The 19,364-nt window shown below is 38.0% G+C and overlaps 1 protein-coding gene and 1 long non-coding RNA gene across 7 annotated transcripts in view; one reads left to right on the forward strand and one right to left on the reverse strand.

Moving 5' to 3' along the window:
- The window catches only part of PRKG1 (protein kinase cGMP-dependent 1), a 1,342,121-nt gene that overhangs the window by 21,769 nt on the left and 1,300,988 nt on the right, over positions 1 to 19,364 (reverse strand). For all 6 annotated transcript variants that reach the window (XM_036027548.1, XM_028511229.2, XM_028511228.2 and 3 more), the window contains 3 exons: positions 10,285 to 10,424; positions 9,229 to 9,318; positions 764 to 905 (listed from right to left, as the gene is read on the reverse strand). In XM_036027548.1, coding sequence (XP_035883441.1) covers positions 764 to 905; positions 9,229 to 9,318; positions 10,285 to 10,424 — 372 coding nt within the window. The remainder of the gene's footprint in view (positions 1 to 763; positions 906 to 9,228; positions 9,319 to 10,284; positions 10,425 to 19,364) is intronic.
- The window catches only part of LOC118500974, a 52,728-nt gene that overhangs the window by 17,422 nt on the left and 15,942 nt on the right, over positions 1 to 19,364 (forward strand). The window lies entirely within an intron of this gene.

The following is a 19,364-nucleotide window of genomic DNA, read 5'->3' on the forward strand; positions in this document are numbered from 1 at the left end:
CCATGACTGCTCTTGGTCAGCACAGACAGAAAAATGAAAATGTTTCCTTCATTTTTCCAGGAAGGTTTTGAAGAAGGATCCTCAAATACAGGAAATCTATTTTTTTCTAAAATGATTTGGTTGAGAATACAAATACTTAACTGCCATTTACTTAATTTCTTTGGTAATTTTATGCTGAATAAAAATTCTAAATGTTAAAAAGTTGAATCAGGTACTGAGATAATCAAAGCCTTCAAAAGTCGTGCATTTAAAAAATAAAAATACATAAAAACTTACCTTCCATAATATGTCTTTAACATTCTTGACCAATTTTTTTTAAATTATCACTACTACTACTATTATTAGCATGATGTGGATAAAATTGTCTGCAAAGTCCATTTTTTTCCTAATTGTACTATTGTCAAATCTAAAATATTAAAATGTTCATAATTTTCCATAATATAAATACCCGTTCCCTTTGGAGGGCAGAAAGCCAGCTAGAAAAAGAACTTCTACAAAGTTCTTCCAGTTCTGTGAATACATGCCAGCAAGCATGAGTCCACTGTAGCATGTTTTGCCAGGATGTTATTAATTCCAAGCAGCCAATTTAATTTCTCATACATTAAAGAATAGTTAGTTGAAAATAGTAACACTCAAACCTACCTTAAAGGAGGAAAGTTTTCATATGTAAAAAGAAAAATGAGGTTTTATAGTAGAAAATGAACACAACGTATAAACCAGTATATTAAAACTACGGGGCAGAAAATGTGTGAAATATACTGACCAGTTTGGCGTAACCTCGGTGATCTAGGATGAGATTTTCTGGCTTGAGGTCCCTATAAATGATTCCTTTGGAATGCAGATAGGCAAACGCCTCTACCACACATGCTGTGTAAAATCTGGTTGTAGAATCTTCAAATGAACCTCTAAGATACAGAAAATGGAATAAAAAGTATATAAGAAGTTAGTTTGTCCAATAAGGTTTATTTCTAATTTCACTATATTCCTGTACCTAAATTTGACCCCAGTGGCCAAATCCTACTGGCCAAATGTCCTAGATAGCTAATGTATTGGGTTTTCAAAAGCATTTGAGGATTAAAGCAAGGAGTTCTTTGCCCTTATAAATGGGATAGTTTAACTTCCTGAAAACACTGAGGAAGGGTTGAAATTCAGGCCATGTGTTATGTAGTTGGTGCCTTCCTCCTGCTGGCCCACTACAAGCAAAAAGGCACGAATGCAGTGTTGGGCAGGAGAGAGAAAAAACCCTCTTCTAGGGCTTGTCTATCAAGGGTTGTCTTTTAAAGGAGAGTTTATAAGGTTAGTCATATTTATCCACAGAGGACTTGTTTTTGAATCTTTCTAAATAATATGGATATGGTTCATGAGAATGTGATTAAAAGTTAGTATTTTCAAAGAATCCCTTTAAAAATGAGTTGACATACTTCTGATATAATCACACCACAAGCTAAGTATTCTTCTGTGTTTGAAACTTCTGTCAGCAAGACAGACAATACTTATTTCTACCCTGCTACTTTTTTTTAAGGATTTTATTTATTTATTTTTACACAGAGGGGAAAGGAGGGAGAAAGAGATGGAAAGAAACATCACTGTGTGGTTACCTCCCACATGCCCCCTTCTGGGGACCGGGCCCACAACTCAGGCACATGCCCTAACTGGGAATCAAACCAGCAACCCTTTGGTTTACAGGCTGGTGACCAATCCACTGAGCCACACCAGCCAGGGCAACTTTCTTATTAGAAAGAAAAATGGAGGTAATTTGAAGGAGAAAGGTAATTGGATAGGAAAGTTTATTAGTAAACTTGTTTATGCTGCTTATCAAGAAAGCTCTCTGTCTCTGCCTGTCTCATGCATTCATTTAATAAAGTAATAATAAAGGGAAAAACCTTGACATCTAAGGTGAGTTCCTTGGTTCCAGGCCAAAGCTTCATAGTTTATTTTCTTAATGGAATTCCTTAAAAAGATAAACTATGATTTTTCCCCCTCTTTCCCCAGTGGTGACCACAATTTAATTATTTCATGATAATTCAAGAACATTAGCGTGAACATCAGCTCTTGAGGGGCTGAGACGTAACGTGGGAGACAAGTGCTCGGTCGGTCCAGGGTGGTGTGCAGCAAAGGGGAGCCCCGAGCCCACTTTCCTGAGAGTCACTGAGGTCAGTTCGCATTCTGATGACATTTGTTTCTCTTTCAATACTGAGAAGTCAAGTCTAACAAACTGGGAGGTGAAACATGGCTGCTATTGTATAAAATTAATTGATGAATCCAAGGCCAAAACTGCCACTTTCAGGTCATTTTTCAGAAGCAGAGTGTCTTCCAGAAAGGTATTCTTCACGTCAACTCCTAATGCCCCCCGAGTTGTCACTGACATAATTATCTCTTCCCCAAACAAATCTCCCTTTTGAAATAAACTTGAAGCATGATGATATCTTTTTTAGATAACTAGAACATTAACTATGATTACTAAGATTTTAGTATCTCTCTTCAACAACATCTGAATAAAACAAATACGAATTATAAGGACAAAAATATTTGAGAATTGTATCTATATTAGGAAATGAATAATATATTTTATGTTGCCATTTTCTTCTAACTTGGAGCTACTCTGAAAAGTTAATGCTGTATAATCCTGTGTGCTGGGACAGGGATTAAAGTAGGGCCTTTATGGCCCTTTCTTCTTTGTGCTTAATTATGTAGGTTTCTCCATCAAGAGCAGTATATTTCTTTCAACTGGAAAGATTATTTGCTTAAAATAGTAAGCATCCATCATAGATCACTACTGATCTATGTATAACAGACCACAGATAGCAGGTCATTAACATAGAGCTTTGGCTGCTTGAGTGCTGTACATGACGTTGGTCCTCCACAATGGAGAGCACTCAGAAGCCCAAGCAAAGCAGTCCATGGAGTAGAGCCTTGTCTTACTTCACACTGCATGTATTCTTTTAATAAGAAAATCGATTACTTCCTTGTATCAGGACTGTCTTAATTGTAATTAGTGCGGGCCTTTTGAAATGCCTACACATTCTTGATTACTGTTGGAAGAGATTATTTCTGCAGTCATGACTTTGGGTAACATATCTCTGTGTTCCTTAATACTCAGTTGTTAATGCAACCAAATGGACAGATGCATTGTTAATGTTGTAAGGAGAGTAAATGCTTATGTGAAAGATCAATTTCTCATGAAAGCTCTGCTGAAAGGTACCCATATTTATGTTCTGAATATTAGCAGGAAGATGAACAAAATCTTACTACAACTCAAAGTCATCAAAGGAGGCTGTAGGTTAAGAATATGGAATCTGAAACAAGGACCCTAAACTCAACTCTGGGTTTCACTTACTGTGCAACTAAGTATACCTTTCAGGGTCTCAGGGTCTCCCTGTGCAAAATTAGACTAACAGTAAAAACTATCTCACTGGGTTTTGCTGAGCATACAGGAATTGATGCATATGTTTAAAATGAGGGCCTGGCATACAGCTGGTACTCAATAAATAATTGCCATTATAACTGAGCACCAAAAATCTCTTCTTTGGCCACTATCTTAATGTAGGAAAACTGATACAGGACAGGTCTGAAGTCTTTGGGGGATGGGAATGGGGAGGTCATGACACTACTTATCACTGAGTATTTGCTGCTTCCCACTGCCAAGGCTAACTGCCACCAGTCTGCTTTGAGGAGTCTCCTGCTAGTGCCTGTTCCTTTTACTTTTCCCATGCTCCTCACAAATGTATGGGCAAAAATTACCCTTTCATTGTCTGCCAGTCGAAACTCTCCTTTTTCTCCCATTAGAATGTGAAGTGAGCACAAGCCATAAATCTTTGGGTCCTCAGTTCGTGACAGCCCTACTCATTAGTTTCACGATTTCCCTCCTCCTGAGCCATTTTGGAATTTGGAAGGTTTTAGGAAGCTGGTTTCCTTTGTTCAGGAGATCTATATTGAGACTCTCACATATATAAACCTATCTGTAACTGCTTTGAAAATTAAATGAAAACCTTATCTCAATTACTTTTCCATGTTATATGATGAATCAACACAACGTATGAGGACAAACTGTTTACCAGCAACTCAGTGTCATCGCTAAACTTTTGCTGTAGGTAATTTGAGGATTTTAAGATAACTCTTTTAGAAAGCAGTCACAAAGCATTGCATTAGGGTGACTCAAAATGAAAAATTACTATTAGAATTGGAAATGACAATGTAAATTTGAGCTAAACCATAAATGAAAGCTTGTATTACCAACACTTACATGGTTGCTTAAAGAAATAAATCACCGCCTCATAGCTCTTTGAAATAATACATTATGCTTTAGCAATTGTGTCATTTCAATTACAACAAGTAAGGGATAGGTTCTTTTGCCCGTTTTGAGAATGACTATTTATTTTAACTAGGTGGCAGTATACAACAATGATTTTACTGAATTAGATGGTTATATATATTGATAGACACATATTAAAATTTAATCGCAATGTTTGATCCACTTGACATAAATTGAGTCCTGAAATGACAGAATCTATGTAACAAAGACAGAGCATCTCTTACAGAAAGATAAGTTTTCTCCTTTTACTGAGCCGTAACAATTATTAATGAGAGCATAAACATAAAGTACCTTGCAACTTGTGCAGGTACCTTGCCCTTTGTAAAGTTTGGGAGGGAGTAAATTATTTTGACAACAGACTCATTTCCTTGAAATACTTTCAACCTATATCATCTATTATTAGGCCTTTTAAGATGGAATGTAAATAATCAGCCTCCATATGACTTCTGGTCAAGATGGGGAGCAGGAAAATGCTGTGCTCACCTCCTCCCATGATCATGTCAAAATTACAATTAAATTATAGAACAACCATCATTGTGAACCACCTAAATACTAGCTGAACACAAGTCCCATAACTAAGGGTATCAAGAAGCAGCCAGGTCAAGACTGTAGGAAGAGTGGAGACATAGAAAGGGCAGGTACCACACCCACAGGTGGCGATTAAGAATCGGGAGGAGTATCTTGGCTGTGGAGGTTCCTCCTGAGGAGGCAGGAGGCCTGGCCCCATAACCAGCTCCCCAGCCCCAGGCACCAGTGTTGGGAAGAGGAGTCCTCATAACATCTGGCTGTGAAAACCAGTGAGGATTGCCTTCCTTCTGAGTGAGACTGAGAGCCTCTGGAGTCCCAGGTGTTTCTCTTTAGGGGCCATGCATGGATTGGCTCATTCACAGACTTGCTAGCTTTGGGCTCTGGTACCCAGACAGCAGGTCAGAGTGCCAGGGCCATAAGGGAAAGAACTGAATTACTTGGCTTCAGGTTAAGGGCTAGAGGAACAGGGGTTGGGGTGGCTATCTCTGGGGACCAAAATGCTGGCAGGCACAGGCACATGCCAAATCTAAGTTCTCCATTAACCTGGATAACACCATTCTCTCCATCTAGAGACCGTGTAACACCGAACTCACATGTCTGGCTGCACCCATTCCAGCAGCTCCCCCACACAAGTAATCTGCTTCGGCTTATGCTGCAGACTTTCCTAAAATCTTCCAAAGGCCCACAACTCTAAACAAGCAGCAGCCATACTCTGCATGCCTTTTACTTCTTGCTAAGTGCTCCCAAACCTTGCACAAGAAGTGACCAGTCTCACTTTGCACTGTACCTCCCATCAGGTAGACCCAAGCTTGGCATAAGCTGTGGCCACTGCTGGCCTAGAACATAGCTTCAACTAAGTGGCCATAAACCTGGCACAATAAAGGGCTGACTTCAGCCCACATCATGGTGCCCACCAAAGGAACCCAACCCCAGTACTAGTAGCAGCTGGCCTCAGTTCTCAGCATCGTTTTACCCAAGTGCCTCCCCGCCCAGCACAAGAAGCAACCAACCATAGATCACTCTGTAGCTTCCACTGGGTGGTCCCATGATGGGCACACATGGCAGCTGACTTTGGGCTGCACCAGAGCCCCTCTGAAGAACCTCCAGAAACAACACACCAGATGGCAAGCTTCAGACCACACGAGAGCACCACCTAACCAGCTCCACAAATGACAAACCCAAAGGGCAGATGAGGCTGGCCCCAGAGCCTCACTAAAGCAGCTCCTGCACAAAGGCTAGTCCACTGTCACAGACAGTCTGAGAGTCAGAGGAAATAGTAAAGTAATTGCAATAATTAATACATCATTGCTATAGTTCAGATCTCAAAGTAAAAAAAAATAGTCTATCTTGTTCATATATATGATATCACTTTAATTCTTGACCACAAAACTGCTCTGTGTTTCTTTCCTATGCTGATGAGAAGACAGGGAGAAACAGGAAGTGGTCCACACAGCTCCTGAGTGAGAGGAGAGGGACTGCTGCTCTCGGAGAGAGGCTGCCTGACCTGTACCCCTGGGCCTGAGGCCAATGCTGCCTGTCAATGACGAATAAGGTCACTGAAGGCACTCTCAGAGGGGCGGGGAGGGGGGTGGGTGGGAAATAATGGGAAAGGAAGAGGAAGGGTTGTCAAAGAACATGTATAAAGGACACATAGACAAAGCCAAAGGGGGTAGGACTGAGGGTAGGAGTTGGGGGTGGGTGGGGCAGGGGAGAGTGGTGGTGGGAAAATGGAGACAACTGTGTTCTGTATTTGAACATTAATTAAAAAAGGATAAAAAAAAGAATAAGGTCACAGAAGGCTCTCTTAAAATTAACCCAAATACATTTCCCTTATACTTTCAGAATAACTTCTCTCTTATTGCTTTTTCCCCCCAGGACACAAAAAAATCGAATGAATTGAACAATATGGTTTGTTTTGACTAAGGACATTTTCATATATACTGTAACTAATACCATAATTACTTCTTCTTTTCTTGGCATTTTTTTTCTAATAATTAACCTTTAGGATTTTCAGCCTCAATTTAAACAGTGAGAAAGTTAGTCAGTGGCACTAATATTAATTGGAGCCTGGATGTCCAAATCTATGCTTTCCCTTGGCAATTCCTTAGGAATAAAACCAGAAGTCTTAGAATGAACCAATAAGGTTATATATATATATGAAAGAAAGAAAGTTGGCTGAAGAAAGTTGGCTTATTCTGAGGGGATTTTATATATAATCATTTCATTGATTTTAATGTTGAGACTTCTGCCCTCCTGCATCTTTAAGGAGTCAGGTAGCTACTATTTCTCTAGGTCATGACTCTTCCGGGAACATGACGTACATTGGAGGGGGTGCTTGGCAGCTGTGAGCCCAAAGGAGGATAAAAGGGAGGAGAAAGAAAAGACTCAAAAATCAGCCTGGCGGAGGTAGAGAGAGGGCCATTCATGGATATTTTGCTTCCACGTACTGCTCCCAAAACAAGCTGCTTCTCAATAGCAACCCTTAGCTGCCCTGACAGATCACCATCCATCTCCCTCTGAAGCCTTGGCTGGCAGTTATGAACCAACAAAATGCAACCTCCAGTTAAATAGGGAAAAGTAGAAACAATATTTTCTTTTAAAAATAAGTTGGAATTGGATGCCTATGCAAGATTGATGCCTCACAAGTGGACTTTAGATCTATGTTTATGTTGTTGTTGTCTAGTTAAAGAAGCTAATAGAAGTTTGAAATAGCTGTTCCTTTCTTTATGTGGCTTATTATTGCTTTTGTGTTTACTTCTACCTGTAAATCTTCTAATTAGAACAAAGTAGAGATTTCAAATAAGTCAGTGGATTGAAAGGTCAGGTCAAAATAATATAGAATAGAACCATATTAGGATAAACCAGACATTAACTCACAAATGAGAATAGTAAGTTTGTGCAAGAGTCTGCACGTTTGAGAACTGGGACCTCTTCTGTTTCTCCTTGTACCCCCAGCCTCTGTCAAAATGCCTGGCACATAATCTGTATTCAAAAATTAACTAACAATAATAATGTAATAATCCACCATGATAGAGTAACAGTACAGTTTTTAACCCTGTCCTGCAATGTCAAAATGATGCATTCTCTTGTATGCTGATTTACCTTAATGAAGGCACCATAAAAACACAATTAGGAATGAGACTTTAAATCAATAGCTTACACAGAACCATTTATTCTGTTCTAGAATACCTATAAAGTAACAAGCTGTCAATAAAATAACATGGCTTTCTGTGAACATAAAGGTTGACTATAGTGGAGTTTTAGAAAGAGCATGAGAGGTGACAATGTAACAGAGAAAAAGAGATATCTAAAGTGGAATGTTCAAAGGAACAAGGATGATTCTTGGATGTTATTAGATCATTAACAGGAAATGATTCACAGGAAAAGAAAACTGTGGTCTTTCTTTTAAGTAAACACTTAGGGTTCGTAATACTCTCCTGAGACATTTTATATAATATATTTTAAAAAGAGGTTTTTTATTAATTGCATAAATATGAGATAGAAAATGAATTTTGAATAAATAAAAAACAAGCACAAAATAGACCAACTTTACTTTCCCTGAAGTGACAAAAAAAGTAACTCTAAATTAAATTGTTTACAATTCAGGGGCACCAAACTCATTTTCACCAGGGACCACATCAGCCTCATGGTTGCCTTCAAAGGGCCGAATGTAATTTTAGTACTGCATAAATGTAGCTATTTCGTAAGAGGTAAGCGAGAGCTTGGCACTGCTGCCAGGCAGAAACAAAGTGTGAGGTCAGGTAAAACAAGGTGGAGGGCCGGATTCAGCCTGTGGGCCTTGTGTTTGCCACCTGTGGTTTACATGTTTACATGAAATACTGCTTATGAGTGGATTCATTTTTCCCCAGCTAGGATCACCTAATGCCTGAAAGGAATGGCTGAAAACGTTCACTAATTGTGAACCAAAGAGTAGGTAGAGGAAAAAGTTACTTTGGCAAAAATTCTCAGTGCCAGGAAAGGTAGGCTGCCCATCTGGAGAAGAATGGAGCAATTAAACTGATAGTTAATCCAGATGGCAACTACACAGTAATTCCTTCTCTTCACGTTACAGCAATGAATTGAATTCTAGGTATACAATTGTCAGATTCATCAGAATTCAGTTAAACTGAGGTCTTTATACATACCTCCCTAGGTGTTGCTTTTATTGTGGACTAATCCTGTATCATTAGTTACAAATCTGAAACACGGCGAGTTTCTTATTCATAGTGATCATGTGTACAGTAGGTTGTGCCCTATTTTATGTTGCACTTTGAAACACAGCACATGTAAATATTATCTTTATACTTTACAATAATTATCTCTTCTTACAGACCATCACAGTCAACTGCATTTTTAAAGACATGATAGAAATTTCTTAAAACTCCTACCGATCCCTGAGAATGGTCCAGAGCTCTCCACCTAGGCAAGCTTCCATCAACATATACAAATATTTGCTGTCCTTAAATGTCCTGTACAGTCTGTGAATTGCAAACAAGAAAACAAAAGTTATAAACATTATTGCCTTTCAAAAGTGTGTAAATTTTTGAGTGTCATGACTAGAGTCTTATCCTTGGTTTGCCAAGCTTGAGATTGTGTTAAAAAGGTGAGATAAATCAGATAGAACTGCAAACAGGGAAAAGGAGGCGATGGCTCACGACTAAGACACACACACTGTGGGCACCAGTCTCTCCTCTGAGATTCATTAGTCCCAGTGACGACAAAGAGGGCTCCTTGGGATTCCTCCAGCCCCAATTTGGTTGAAATTTGAAACATGGACTTTTGAGCAATATTTAATGGTTATAAACATGTAGTGTAGACAGATATAAAGTAGGTACCATTTTGCAAATACAGATATATGAAATTTGTGTGCTATTCACTTAATGTTCATATTATATCCTATCTTCAGCAAATGCCACAGGCAAGTTAACTAGAAAAGCTTCTTCTGCATTTAAATATATTCCCCATTATTTTCATCTTAATGCTCCAAAAATACTGAGCTGGAATAGCTATTTCATTTTTAAATTTTTTTAAATTTTTTTTAAAAATATTCAAATACTTAAAGGTTAAAGAGTTTGATTTTTCACATTTTTGTTTTTCAAGCTCTGGGGGTCTATATAGAGTTTTGGAGAAACTGAGAAGATAAAAATGAAGTGTTAGACACCCCAATACCCCCTTTGGGATATCGTGTTCTTATCCCAGATATCTTTGGGATATTTTGGGAAAGAGATCATGTTCTTTTCCCAGAATCTGATTGTCTTTAAACAAAAAGAGAAGGTAAAAAATGAAATCTTTTTTTCTCTCATTCAAACAAATCTTCTTAAAATCAGATTTAAAATGCCTGTGTGTGTGAATGAAATGTGTGTGGTGAGTATCAGTGGCGGAGGACTATGTGGCCGATTTGCACCTGGACTTGGGGCCTTCGGTCCCTGGACCCAGGTCTTTACCTCACTATGAAGTCGGAATGAGCCCCCTGCATGATCTGCTTCTCTGAGCGGATGTGCTCTTGTTGTCTTGTATCCACAATGTGGCGTTTCTTGAGAATCTTCATCGCAAAGGTTTTGGATTCTTCACTTTTCAACTGGACCTTGGAGAAGGGCAGAAGGGAGTAAGTAGGATAATGCCCATACAGTCAGTATAACAGAGTGCACTCTCACCCCCAGCTCTACAGGGGCACGGGGCACTTAAGTGACACCCCAACCACCACAACAAATCCTTGCTGGAACTGAGTTTAAAATCCAGGGCTCACAACTATTGTCCGGCATCATTCCACTAGATGAGATGGATTTTAACTGGATTCCTGAATAATTTTGTGCCCCCTTGAATTAGAAGAAGCAAAATGTACTTGACTGTCATTTCATTATTTCATTTCATATAATGTGTATGAATATATCTGATAGTTTTTCTCCTTCGATCACAGAAATAATATTTAATTTCTTCTCTAATTTTACTTCAAGTGTGTGTGGCAAAGGAAGAATCCTATGGGCCTATGCTCTTCCTCTGTAGTCCTGGTCCACAAACATTTCTAAAGTTATAAGATTCTGTGGCAGGCCACAGTCTCTGCTGACATGGCAAAAGTATAGCCTTTTATTTTGTCTCCTTTAACCTCCCAGTTTTCCTGTCCTTCCAGTTACAAGAGGAAGAAGAAGAAGAAGAAGAGGAAGAAGGAGAAGGAGAAGAGAAAGAAGAAGGTAAAGGAGAAGAAAATAAATATAAACAAGATGTTTTTCAAGATATTTTGAAAACTTTTTTTCCTTCTCAGATATGCATGGCAGCTGTAATCCTCTTGTACCACAGCCCTCGGGGTGCTGATTGAGGGACCCAAACTTGTGCCCGGATATCCCTTAGGCCTCCAGGCCTTACTCCCAGCCCCGCATGGCCCCCGGGGGCTCTGGAGTCCTCACACAGGCTGCTGGTCTGTGTTTATTGTTGTATAAAACATTTCAGCAAGGGGACTTAAAATGAAAAAAGAGAGAGATAATAGAACTAATGACTTAATAGCAATATTAAAGAGTTATTATCTAGTGCTTTCCACAACAGAATCCTCAAGATAATGCCCAATAGCCCACATTATCCAGAAATAATAAAAGCCTTGAGGAAATAACATGACACGCTGTTTCTGCTTTTCATCTGAAGTCTCCATCCCCTCTTTAGTTGTGGATTGTTTATGCCTCATCTGCAGGGAGAGCGAAGTTCTTAAGTGCCTTGTACACGTACAGACTGCATTCAATCTGAGAGGGTGAGGACATTAATGTGGCAAGTTCCTTAGAAGAGAACATGAGGACACTTCAGATAAATGGGCCCCAGTTTGCTGCCAGCATTTGTGAATCTGTATGGCAGGTTAGAGGGGCAGAATGGATAGCTGAAAATGCCTGAAGCCGCAGGCACTCCAGCTGTGAAACCCTTTAAAATGACAGATTAGTCATTTTACATTAGTGATACAAATGAATTCAGCTGTAGTTCATAATAAAATACAAAATGTGAAAACCTGCTTCTCACAGAAATTTGAACAGATAGGAAAGATGGCATGAAAAATGAGCTGTGTTACTCAAATTTAGAGTAAAAACAAAACAAATCATATTCCTCTTGAGCCTTAAGTGACTGCAGACTCTTGCATACTTCACACAGCTGATGTAAAAACATTCTCTCTGGTTCTGACAACACATGTTTGTACTGTGCATGGGGTGGGAGGAAATAAGTCAGCCTTCACAGTCACCCGTCTGGACTTAAATCTTGACTTCAGTTAAGGTCTCTCTGTCTCTTATGGAGTTATTGTGACCTCGGATGAGAAGGAGCGAACAAGTGGGCATTCACTGATGATCTCTCTAACAAAGCCAGATCATGTCACTCCTTTGTTCCAAACCCTCCAGTGGCTTCCATCTCACTCACGGTAAAGGCAAAGCTATCTCAAAGGCCTACAAGGTCCCATATCATCTGGAGCCCAGCTACCCATGAGCCTCACTGCCCACTTACGCACTCTGTTGGGGTCACCATGGCCACCTTGCTGTTCCTAGAGTGCACCAAGCAAGCCCTTGCCTCCAACTGTTCGCTTGTGCTGTTCTGCATGAATGTTCTCTCACAGGTACTCCTAGATGTCACCCTCTCAGTTTCTGAGTTCTTTGCACAAATGTTTCCCAATCAGAGAGTCTCTCCTCACACTGGTCCATATAAAAGGGGAATCACTCACTTCTCCCTTTTTTAGTGTTCTCTATACCTCTTATCACAAGCTAACACACTAAATATTTTCTTGATCACTTGTTTAGTATTTGTCTCCTCACATGTGACTGGGAACAACCCAAGGTTGGTGGGGGTTTTTTCTGTTTACTGTGCCAGACATAGTAAATGCTCATGAAATATTTGTTGATTAAGTGAATTAAAGAAAGAATGAAATAAACCATGATGATTTATCACTGACAAAGCCATAACAGAGCTGAGCTCCTAAGCATGTAAACGCCACATTGTGTATCTCTGAGCTTAACAGGAGAAAAACCAGGGAAGCCATGAAAACAAGCAACGTAGTATTTGGTCTATTTCTTCTTTCCAAAAGGACCTGTAATAATGCATAAAAGGGAAGAAAATATTTCTATGTTTTAATGCTATACAGGAAACATACTTGACCAAATATCTATATGATTCAGCCCTGAATTTTCAATTTTTTAAGAGATTTTATTTATTTATTTTTAGAGAGGGGAAGGAAGGGAGAGAGGGAAAGAAACTTCAATGTGTGGTTGCCTCTTACATGGCCCCCACTGGGGACCTGGCCCCCAACCCAGGCATGTGCCCTGACTGGGAATTGAACCTGTGATCCTTTGGTTCACAGCCCACGCTCAATCCACTGAGCTATGCAAGCCAGGGCTGAATTTTCAATTTTTATCTTTATATTTTAACTGTGTTTTTTTCTTGAATGGCTAAAATGTGATATTCTCAATTGCGGCAGCTACTAGATTAATAAAATCATCTCTAAAATAATGTCCACTTGGCTGCCAACTAGCTCCTGGGGCCAGTTAGCTCTTGGGACTATGGCCATTTCTTTAGACTTTAGCCTTCATAACTCTAGTTCCCCTCTACGTGGTAAATTCTATGATTCCAAGTGTATTTATCATTTTTGTTATAACCAGCTCGTTGCTGTTATATAACTATACCCATATGTTTCATTTATTTCACTCTAGCCAGGATTTTAGGTTGAAAATTTTACCTACTTTGCTATTTCTTAAGTAACTTTAAACTTTCTATTAGGAAGAATTTAGGGAAATAAGTAAAGCCATCGAGAGAAAGTCAGAGAGAAGTAGGGAAAGAAACCTTCATTAAACATGAACTGCTGGGCACATCCATAAACATTATTCCATTTAGTCCCAAAGTCAACTTTTAACAGCAAAAGGAAGTTTTGTTTTGTTTTCACAAATACTTCATAATCAATGACAGCAATAGCTAACATTAATAATGCTCCTATTAGGTGTCACAAGGAGTGTGGTAGATGAGTTTTCTTTCTTAATCTTACTGGCAACCCTTTGAAGATGCAATTATTATCCCATTTCTCACAGGAGCAAATTGAGGATTACCAGACAGGTTAACATCTTGCTTCAGCCCACAGAACTGTCAGGTGGTACAATTGTGTTTGTGTTCAGGTCTTGTTGGCCCATTCCATTTCCATTATTTGTGTTGGCCATCAACTGAATAAAAAATAAATTAAAAGCACAGTGACTGATGCTTTACAAATGAGAGTTTAGTGGAACTGGCTAACTCACAGACTGTGAGAAAAGCTGAACCATGGATTATTTATTACCTTTAAGCTTCATTCATGCTAGACATGTGGTTTGAGAAACCAGCCAAATGCTCGCTGTCATTTTTTAAGGCATTTTTGGAGACCTCAGTGCGTTATCAGAGATCTGGGCATCTTAGTGCATGAATCCAGCAAGGAGAAGCCAAGGGAGGTGAGGGTTAACAGGGGTGGGAGGTGGGAAAGAGTGTGATAACAGCTGGTGAGTGGCAGATGTCTGTTGCCAATGGAAGGTAGGTAGAAATTCAGAGATCACTGGGAGTCAGTCTTATTGATTGCGAATGTAGTAAGTACTGATTACAAAAAGTTCACAAAAATGTATAGCCTATCTATTAAGGGCTTCTGTTTTATCTTTGTTTGAGTGGAGACAGCCCTAGAGCTAGAACCACTGTTTACACTCTGTAAGTACCTCACTTGTTCCTTAGTGCATAACACTTAGAATGTCTACTTCCATTTTAAACTGGAATGCCACAGACTCACGGGACCCAAAATCCTCCCAGGAAAGTCAGAGGGCTGGGGACCACTGGTGTGAGCTAACTCAACAAAGATAATTGGTTATGCTAAAGGTATCTGAAAATCCAAGTACCATATTTATGAAACATCTCCTGACAAGCTGCTGACTAAAGATCATTTAAGAATGCTCAACTATCAGATTTGCTATCCCAAATTTCTGGAGTGTGCTTCTCTCTACTCTGGTTTAGTTCTTAACCAGATTCACAGAATTAGGCAAAAGGCTCATAATAAAACTTTCACAGACAAGTAAACCAATAAGCTAACTATCAGATTTTCTACTCATGCATAAGCTCTAGCTTGTTTTCCCTCCATCATTTTCCAATATTCTTCTATTGCCAGAAAATTCTTTATGGTCCTATTAGATAACAGCCTCAAACTCTGTGTTCAGGAAACAGCTTAATCAGTTCAGTTCTGTATTAGCTGACTACAGGAACACAGCAGAAGCAAGGTATAAGGTAGCCATAAAATTATCACAGTATTCAAGAAAAAGGCATGAAGTAGCTGTACATTAACCCCTCTGAAACCATATGGAACTAGATTTAAAATTATTCATGTAGAAAATAAAATCATTTAGCATAAAGCAAATTTTAGCATACGAAAACATGAACCTGAAAGGGTTAATCTTTAGGAATAAAAAATAAGTTAATAGTTGCCTGGCGTGGGGGTGGGAATGGAAAGTCTTTGCAAATAGGCACAATGGTTATTACTGGAGAGAGAGAAATGTTCTAAAACTGGGTTGCAGTGATAGCTGTACAATGTTATGGTATGTAAATTACACCTCACAGGGGCATAAGTATGGTTCACCATATACAAAGTGATCAATGTAGTACACAATATTAATAAAAGAAAGTATAAAAATGTATGATGTTAACAGATGCAGAAAAAAGCACTTGATAAGATACAACATCCATTTATGATTAAAACACTCAGCAAAATAGGTGTATAAGGAAAGTACCCAAACATAATAAAGGCCATATATGACAAACCATCAGCCAATATCATAACTCGATGGTGAAAAAGTGAAAGCTTTTTGTCTAAGATTAGGAAAAAGGCAAGGATGCCCCCCTCCCTACTTTTATTCAACATAGTTCTGGAAGTCCTAGCCAGAGCAATAAGGCAAGAGAAAGAAAGAAAAGGCATCTAAATTGAGAATGAAGAAGTAAAAGTGTCATTTTTTGCAGATGATGATTCTGTACACAAAATCTTTAAAGACCTCACCAAAAAACTATTAGAAACAATAAACAAATACAGTAAAGTTTCAGGATACAAAATCAATGCACAAAAATCCACTGTTTCCCCATATACTAACAACCAGACTTCAGAAAAGAAATGAAAAAAAAAAAAACAATTACTTTTACAGTTGCAACAAAAAGAATAAAATACAAAGTAATAAACTTAATAAAGGATGTGAAAGACCTATGTACTGAAAACTACAAAGAATTATTAAATGGATATGCCACAACAAAATGGAAAGATATTCATGTTCATGGATTAGAAGAAGCAACATAGTTAATATGGCCATATTACCCAAAGCAATGTACAGATTTAGTACAATCCCCAACAAAATCTCAATATCATATTTTAAGGAAAACAAAAAAATTATCAGGTTTGTAAGGAACTACAGAAGACCCTGAATAGCCAAAGCAATCCTGAGAAAAAAAGAATGAAGCTGGAGGTATCATACTATCTGACTTCAAATTATACTATGGCACTATGATAACCAAAGCAGCATGGTATTGGCAGAAAAATAGACACACAGATCAATGGAACAGAATTGAGATCCTAGAAATTAAAACCACATGTATGTGGGCAGATAGTATTTGACAATGGAGCCAAAAACATACAATGGAGAAAAGAAAGCCTTTTCAATAAATGGTGCTGGGTAGCCTTTGCCCATGTTCAAAAATTAATTCAAAATAGATCAAAGACCTAAAAATAAGATCTGAAATAATAAACTACATAGAAGAAAACATAGGTACTTGTCTTATGAACTTTGATTGTAAAGAACATTTAATGAATTTGACCCCAAAGGTGAGGAAAGTAAGGGCAAAAATATATGAATGGGACTATATCAAACTAAAAAAGCTTCTGCTGAGCAAAAGAAACAACCAACAAACCAAAAAGCCAAGCAGCAGAATGGGAGATGATATTTGCAAACAACAGCTCCAAAAGAAGGTTAATATCCAAAATATATAAAGAACTCATAAAACACAACACCAAACAAACTATTCAATTAAAAATGGGCAGAGGACCTGAAGAGTCACTTCTCCCAAGAAGACATACAAATGGCAGGAGATATATGAAAAGATTTTCAACTTTACTAGCTATTAGGGAAATGCAAGTCAAAACTAAACGAGATATCATGTCACACCTGTTAGAATGGCTATTATCAACAATAACAAGTGTTGGAGAGGTTGTGAAGAAAAGGAAACCCTCATTCACTGCTGGTAGAATAGAGGAACAGTCTGGCAGTTCCTCAAAAAATTAAAATAGAGTAACCATATGACCCAGCATCCCTCTCCTAGGTATCTACCTGAAAAACTCAAAAACATTTATTCACTAAGATATATGAACCCCTGTGTTTAATACAGCAGTGGCCAAGCCATGGAGCCAGCCAAAATGTCCCTTGATAGAGGATTGGATAAAGAAGATGTAGTGCATGTACACAATGGAATACTGCTCAACCATAAGAAAAGATGAAATACTGCCATTTGTGACAACACGAATAGACTTTAAGAATATTATGCTAAGTGAAATAAGTCAGAAAAAGCTAAGAACCATATAATTTTACTCATATGTGGGATATAAAACTGAAACTCATAGATACATACAGCAGTGTGGTGGTTACCAGAGGGAAGGGGGTGGGTAGAGAGGGAGTGGGTACAGGGGGCCTAATATATGGTGTTGGGAGATGGTTTGACTTTGGGTCGTGGGCACACAATCCAATATACGGATCTAGTATCATGGAAATGTACACTTGAAACCTATATGATCCTAATAACCAATGTCACATCAATAAATTTAATAAAAATTTTTTAAAATAATTATACCTCAGCAAAGCTTTTAAAGAAATTTTTTAAAAGAGGAAAATACCAGGAAATACATTGATATTCTCTAGTTCTTGTCTTTATTGATTGTGAGGTATATTTTTAATTTACCAGTACATTTTAAGGAATTAAATGTTAGAAAAGCATTTCCTTCTATGCTTATCTCTACCCCTTTAATAAAAGTTCCTCAATTAGTCAAGACTATATTTATTTATTTATTTTTTTAAGATTTATTTATTTTAACAGGGGAAGGGAGGGAGAGAGAGAGGGAGAGAAACTTCAATATATGGTTGTCTCTCATGTGCTCCCTCCTGGGGACCTGGCCCACAACCCAGGCATGTGCCCTGACTGGGAATTGAACCAGTGAACCTTTGATTCACAGGCTGGCACTCGATCCACTGAGCCACACCAGCTAGAGCAAGCCTATATTTCTATTGTACCGGTACTCTATTAATATTTTTATGAACAAATTTATCTCTTTTTTCACAATTACTTATCTACTTGCTACATATTCAAAGTTCTAAATTAAAAAATGTGCTCACATCCAAAAAAGAAAAACAGGATCATGGGTCAATTTAAGCAAAATGTATATAATTACCACAAAATTCTTTAAAATTATCTAGTCAAAATAATAGATATCTGTTAGGAAATGCCTTTTAATATTTTAATAATGTACATACTGCAATTATATACAAGTTTATGTAATTTTCTCAGTCCTTTTATTTTTTGTTATAAAATAATAAAATCACCATATCTTATATACATAGATATTATATGTGAAAATACTTTGAAAATTTAAAAGTGCTACACAAGAATTATTATCATTACTATTATGACTTCTAAGATATGCGGGGATGCTAATTAAGATGGGTACATGTAAATAGTATTTTACCATAAAATTCACAACTATGTTTTTAAATTTATTATTACAACCAACTGAATGAAAAAACAGTATAGGAAAATCTGTGGGAATTTAAGGAACATTTTACTTTTACAAAGAACAAAAAATGAATGGTATTACTCCTCCTCAAATAACTCTTTGCATATGACATACTAATATGCCTACATCGTTAAGTGGAGCTGACTATATTCATGAAAGAAAACAAAGTTTTTCAAGTCCACAGAAAGCTCCTCTTCTACAAATTAGCCTTAAAGTGCATTCCTCAACATTTCATAACTAAAAAATTGCTAATTCTTATATGAGAATTACTTTATCCTGTCTAGTGGTACTACAAATTTTAGGCAAGCATCACTATAGTTTTAGAAAAACTCCTGTTTTCAATTGGTTGTTAAAATCTCCTCTCTCACTAATTGTCCACAAATTCACTCTCCATGTCCCCTGCACATGAACGTCACACATTTTCTTTTCCTTGGTCCATGTCTAAACAAGAATAACACCAGAGCATCTGGTTTGTCCCATAGGACACACAAGGGAGGCGAGCCTGGGGATCGTGTCATAGCTTGCGGGACACATGTCCAGTGACACACAGAGTGTGAAGGACGGACTCTGAGTTTAACAGAGATGTCAGATCTGGGAAGCTTCTCTGCCACAACACATAAAAAGGTATGGCGCTGTTGTGAAATATTATGGTAAAGACTTTATGTATAACTCTTCTTATTTTATTAATAACCACTAAGATATATGGTATACAATTTATAGAACAAAGGAACATAAAAACGTAGCTTATTT

The sequence above is a fragment of the Phyllostomus discolor genome, chromosome 5, assembly GCF_004126475.2.
Source record: "Phyllostomus discolor isolate MPI-MPIP mPhyDis1 chromosome 5, mPhyDis1.pri.v3, whole genome shotgun sequence".
In the NCBI taxonomy this organism is placed as follows: Eukaryota; Metazoa; Chordata; class Mammalia; order Chiroptera; family Phyllostomidae; genus Phyllostomus; species Phyllostomus discolor.